Source organism: Trifolium pratense, linkage group LG3 (genome assembly GCF_020283565.1).
Source record: "Trifolium pratense cultivar HEN17-A07 linkage group LG3, ARS_RC_1.1, whole genome shotgun sequence".
NCBI lineage: Eukaryota > Viridiplantae > Streptophyta > Magnoliopsida > Fabales > Fabaceae > Trifolium > Trifolium pratense.
This window is the reverse complement of record NC_060061.1, coordinates 33,428,686-33,434,742: the sequence shown is the minus strand read 5'-3', so window position 1 is coordinate 33,434,742 and position 6,057 is coordinate 33,428,686. Positions and strand designations below refer to the sequence as shown.

Here is a 6,057-nt window from a genome sequence, read left to right as displayed (position 1 = left end):
ATTCTCTTTCTTGACTTAACTTGTTATATACTAGTGGTTGTCTAGTTTCAATAAAGGTTTGGGTCCATTATTTCCAGTGTTGGTGGTGTTGTTTTTGACGTGGGAGAAGAGAGAAAGTTTGCTGACAATTTTTTTTTTTTTTGATAAGTAAAATTTGAATTATAAGGAGTACATGGGGTACTCAACCCTTACAATTCAAGAATAATCACATTAAATACAATCAAAGCAAGCTAATGGATTATTGCACCATTCTGAGAAAACAACATTAACATCACTACCTCGGCCTATGAACCAAAACCAAGAAATATAAATAATTTGGTCCACTAAAGTAGCTATATTAACATGTTCACCTTTAAACAAAATATTATTGCGCATACGCCATATGCTCCATGTCGTCGCTAACCAAATAACATGTCGGAATCCTTTGCTAAGTTTACCTCTTGCAATGTCTCCAAACAAAATAAAATGTTGAGGGATATCTTCAAAAGATAAGCAGTTTCTGTCCATCCACCTAAATATGTTATGCCACACTTGTTGAGTCACTTGACAATTGAAAAAAATATGTTGAGAATCCTCCACCTCCCTAAAGCAGAAAATACAACATCTCTCATAATTATTGCTGACAATTGATTTTCTATTTCTCTTGGCTTATTATAGGTGTGATCCTTCTATATCAATTGTCATTAATTACCATACAACCATTCATTTATTACTAGTTTGTCATCGTGCTTCTCTACTATTTTCCATTCTCAATTACTTAATTCCGTTATATAGTCTTAATTAATAATACTCCTATTAATTAAGATCGGGATATTACACTAACTTTAGGTCATATATATATACACACACGTATTTTGGCTGCATCTTAGCTACCTAGTTAATTGGTGATTTTACTAAAAATGAGAATAACATAAAATTTATGTAACTGATAATATTACATTGAAATATTCAATGTTATAGCAATACATTGAGAATCATAGTAATATTACATCGAATATGTACACAAAAAAGAATTATACATTGAAATATTATTGTTTTACAAGCATACATTGAATATTATTTTTATTATTATTATTATTATTATAATTGTACCTATTTATTAGTTGGAAAATATTTATTACATTTAAATAGCCGTCGATATTTATCTATTTTTTACTTCTCTCATACTAGTGCTAGCATGGATAAAATTGCAAACAGAAAAGACTTTTTACATCTGACCAAAACCCCATTTTACATCTGAGCCCAGTCAGAGGTAGACGTACAAGAAGTAGTAAGTTTACGCTTTTTACATCTGACATTCACCAGATGTAAAATTATCCCCTTTTACCTCTGTTCTCGTGTTTCAGCTGACCAATTTTTTTTTTTTAATTAAATTGGACCTTTTACATCTGACCAAGTCCACCGGATGTGAAATAGTAACTTTATTTAATTTTTTTTTTTCAAAATCCTGCGTTTTTTTTTTATATATTTTAAATCCTATTTTGTAATTAAAAAAAACTAAAATAGCATTACAATTCAACATTCAACCAAAATACAATTACATAATATGATCAAATGTCATTAAAGCAAAATACCAAGTCATTACAATTCAAGCAAAATACCAAGTCATTACAAAAAAAAAGACTTTTTAGTATAGATATATATATATATACCATATTTGATAGCTTGCTGAGTTGAGTGTTCATCACACCATTATGGAGAGGCTTAACATCAACCAAGAAAGTGAGCTTGCTGGCAGAATTGAAGGTGCTCTGCTCCCCGTGGTTTGGAATCTTGGATGTTTCTTTTCTGAATGTGGGAACTGTGCAGAGGATGAAGGTGCTATGGCTATTGTCAAGGATCTTTCTACGAAGGCCTGGATATTGCCCGAAAATCTTTCAAATTTGCGGAGAAAACCATTTGACGAATCTATCTCAAGTTGATCAAATACAAACCTAGCATAAAAATATATACAGATACCGTGTCAAGTTTGACGGTGTTCATTTTTTAATAGAACAAAGTAGTAACAAGAGACAAGTAAAATTAGGCGTGGACGATATTTTAGGCACAAATGAAAATGATGGAGTAGATCAGTGTTTGCCAAGAGACTACAATGGATTTTCATGATATATAGGATTAGAGGCAAATAAAACAGACTGCAATGTAAATTACTAGAACTCGCGATTCGAGTTTTTCTGAAGGTGCACAAATAGGGTACATGATAAAAGTCTAACTAACTACCAACAGGCCTGGTCAACTGTATTGGACATATCATTATCAATACTGATGCCTAGCAGGAATAAGTAATTTTGCATATGCAAAAATAACATCATATAATAGGAATAAGTAAATAATAACAACATAAATCTACAGCAGAGTCAACTCATAAACAAAAACTTTGTAAAAATTAAACTGAGGCTTCAACACAAGTCCCTTGCATGAAAGAACTAACATAGAGATGGTAGAGTACCTAAATTTTTTGAGCAAATGACACTATTTCTCCTTCTCATCCACTATTAACAGTAAAAATAGTTACTGGAATAGATGTAGGCCATGCATCTGTGGTTTGCCTCTTGTAATAGCCAAAATGGCACAAGCACAGGTGACAAGAGGCAAAATGTCTACGAATGAAAAATTATTTAGTGTTATCTTGAATGCTGATGTGAAAGTTAATTAACAATATTTATGGATGGCAAAATAACAATCAAGATAGAAGCTCAAGATAGAAGTATTTTATTTATGGAAAGAAAGATGAGCATTAGAAGATGCATGTAGTAAAAGGATTAAGGCTAAAACCTATTAAATAGGCAATTTATACCTGAGATTCCACTGCTGCCATCTTGTTGCAAGCCATCATTAATCACACTTGAATCCCTTGGTAGATCTGCAAACAAGGTAGAGGTAAAATAATTTAAAGACAAAGACTAAGCCACCAAATCTGGTAGATAAATTGGTAAACAACTAAACATATAGTCTCAACAAACATAACTTAAGACCAAATAACTTCCTTAATGGCTTCTAGCTATGAATGCACACTCAAAAAAATGCAAATGCTATCTCTGTATGACTCAATGATTTGTTGTAAAGGGACCACTTAGTATAAATTTGGTCTACGAACCCTTCTTCTGTGAGGTTACCCCTGCAAAATAACAAGAAATTATGAGCACCATTCTTTTTTTTTTTCAACTTCAATTTTTATTCTGATATTTTGACTGTTGAATCAATCGGTTACTGGAACGCCGATCTCTGGAAGACTTTCTTCACTAAGATGCTAAATAACTACCCCTGCCATGATGATAGGAAGTTGCTGCAGGATTTGAAGAAGTCCTTCCAGGACTATATGGTCTCCGATCCTCAACGCACTCAAGGAGTTACTAGCGAAGCAAAGGGTTTCTCTGTGTTCTGCTCAGTGTTTTAAAAATATTATACATCCACTTCCGCTTTTACTGTCTTTGCAGCTGCTGATTGCATAACATAATCTTTTAAAGAGGGAAAACCAAAAAATTGTACAAAAAATTTGAGGATCATGACCAACAAAAAATTATAATGGCTTCTAGCTATGAATGCACACTCAAAAAAATGCAAAAAATGCAACACAACTTGAGCTAAAGGCTGCTGCCTCGAGCGCCCCAGTAATGCAAAAATGCAGTAATGCAGAAAAAATGCAGAAAAATGGTTAACTATAATCTCCATTTTGATCTGCAAATTATAAAAATAAATAAATAAAAGGGTAATTTAATCATTGAATATAAAAGGATGATGAATGAAATTGAAAACGAGAACATACATACCTCTTCCAGGAATGAACACAATCCCACTACCTGTGAAACATGATAGTTAGACTCAATAAATTTCAACCTCAAAAAAGACACATATAGGCACAACTTTAATAATTTAAGCATACACGTAAAGAGTAACGAAATCGTTCAGCAATATGTTCCTCCTGAATTCTCTTCCATGCAGGTTTAGTGCCGAGTTTCTTGATATCCCAAGCAATACGAATATCCTGCATATGAGAATAAATCTCCCCATAAGAAAGGAAGATTTCAACACAAGGCTAAAAGGAAAACCAATAAAATAAAAATGCAACCTTGGGATCTGTATCAAAATCCAACTCTGTAATCCCCTCATCATTAAACCACAAATTGTAGACGATAACTTTAGTGCCGTGAGATCCCATGTTATCAAACTGCAAGAGTGATGAATATATGCGAGTCAAAATAAGCTATAATAGTATACCTGAGTATCATATTTATATCCAATGTAATGATGTTCCAGAGCTTAGGAAGTTAGTTGAACATTCTAGAGTCAAAGAATTGCAATACAAAGAGAAGCCAAATTTAAGTGCGAACAAGAACGGAAAAAAATAGGTATCATCAAACCAAACATTAAGTTCAAGATGCTAGGAAGTTATTGTCAACAATAACAAGGAAAAAGACAAGTATGCTAATCATTAGTATGTTTGGATAGAGTCAGCCAATCGTCAGGGGATGGAAGGGAAACATAAAAATTGACCTGTTTTAGAAGATCTTTTTCTGATGAATATGGTGACCAACGTAACAGCAATGATAAATTCTCCATAAAATGTTCGTAATTGCCATTTAACATGTCTGATGATCTAGTTGAGGTATTAAACTCATAATTCACCTGGAATTGACAAGATTGGTTAGGGATGACAATTGAAACTACTAGAATCTTCAGTATAGACAAATTTATCAGCTTAAAATAACTACATACAATGCAATGCATAAAATCACCATCTAAAATACCAGAATCACATAAAAACGCAGAATCACAGTACAAAAATTCACAACCCCAGAATCACAGTGCAAGAATTCACAAACCCAGAATACAAATTCACAACCCCAGAATCATAGTGCAAAAATTTGGTTATAATTTGATAAAAACACATAAAAACGCACATAAAATCCCAAAATCACAGTACATAAAAGTTCACAAACCTAGGACATAAAACCCCAAAAATTACAATCTTTAACCAAACAAAAAGAAATTAAAAAATTTGAGAATAGAATCAGTACCTGTTTGTGTTTTCAGTTGTAGGGAGAGGAACGATCTGAGAGAAGCTTCAATTTGTTTCACTGAACTTCGATTTGGGACCTAGGGTTCGAAATTGAGATGACGAGAACGAGTGAGAGAGGACGAGTGAGAGTGAGGGATTGTCGTGATTGAGAGAGTTTCAAATCGAGAGAGGGATTGTTGTTCTTGAGGGTTTGGTTCGCGAGACCTTCCCTTGTTTGAAGTTCGCGAGAGACACAAAGGAACCAATCGTGAACTGTGTTTTCTCACTTAAATCACTTATTTGGTTCCAAAAAATTTTTTTTTTTTTTTTTTCAACCTGACATATTACATCTGACGCTATATATGGCCAGATATATATTTATTTTAGATAATTTTTGCCATAATTACAATATTGCCACCGCGTTCAGTTTTGTTTCTGGTGATATTAGAACCAGATGTAACAAGTTATGTCTATATATTTTTCCCTTCAGTGGAAATTAGTACCAGATGTAAACGTTACTCCATATAGCGTTTTACATCTGACATAAGCTCGTTAGATGTAAACTACTTGTGTAATATGTCATATTTGTACTAGCATATGTTTGTAAGCATATGTTTGTCATATAAATTTATAAGGCGACCACATAAAGTCACCGCATATGTTTGTAAGCTATCCCAGCTGGACACTCCGGATTATATGTGTGGCTGATCCTCTACACATGGGGGGCCCTACTACAATTAAACTCTAATTAGGGGTGTACGTGGGCCGGATTGGGTTGGGTTTGGCCAAAACCAAAACCCAAACCACATATGGTACTCCGGGTTGGGTTTAGTAAAATAACCACCCGTTATAACATTGGGCCGGGTTGGGTAAATCCACTAATTTCCGGGTTGGATTGGGTTGGGTTGTGGGTTACCCAAATTATTTTTCTATTTTTTTTATATTAAATATCTAAATGTTGAATCATCATATTTTTTCATAAAAATAACTCAATCAATGTATTTTCTTGAAAAGTAGGGTAACTTTTTTTCACTATAAAAAATAATCACCCATTTTTT

At 33.3% G+C, this 6,057-nt stretch overlaps 1 protein-coding gene across 4 annotated transcripts; it reads right to left on the bottom strand.

Moving 5' to 3' along the window:
• Positions 1-1,514: 1,514 nt before the first annotated feature.
• On the bottom strand, positions 1,515-5,263 carry LOC123918828 (protein MICRORCHIDIA 6-like). 4 transcript variants are annotated; one of them, XR_006812935.1, is made up of 9 exons: positions 5,019-5,256; positions 4,495-4,626; positions 4,070-4,168; positions 3,884-3,985; positions 3,771-3,800; positions 3,263-3,437; positions 2,798-3,118; positions 2,450-2,600; positions 1,515-1,934 (listed from the first exon to the last, which is right to left on the bottom strand). XR_006812935.1 is itself a non-coding variant. In XM_045970983.1 (7 exons), the coding sequence occupies exons 2-6, from the start codon at positions 4,585-4,587 to the stop codon at positions 2,840-2,842; spliced, it is 348 nt and encodes a 115-aa protein (XP_045826939.1). In that variant the 5' UTR covers positions 4,588-4,626; positions 5,019-5,256; the 3' UTR covers positions 1,515-1,934; positions 2,798-2,839. The 4 variants fall into 4 exon arrangements, 1 of the variants encoding a protein (XP_045826939.1); XR_006812933.1 differs by lacking the exon at positions 3,263-3,437 and having other exon boundaries at positions 2,798-2,863; positions 5,019-5,263; XR_006812934.1 differs by lacking the exon at positions 2,450-2,600 and having other exon boundaries at positions 2,798-3,437.
• Positions 5,264-6,057: the final 794 nt, after the last annotated feature.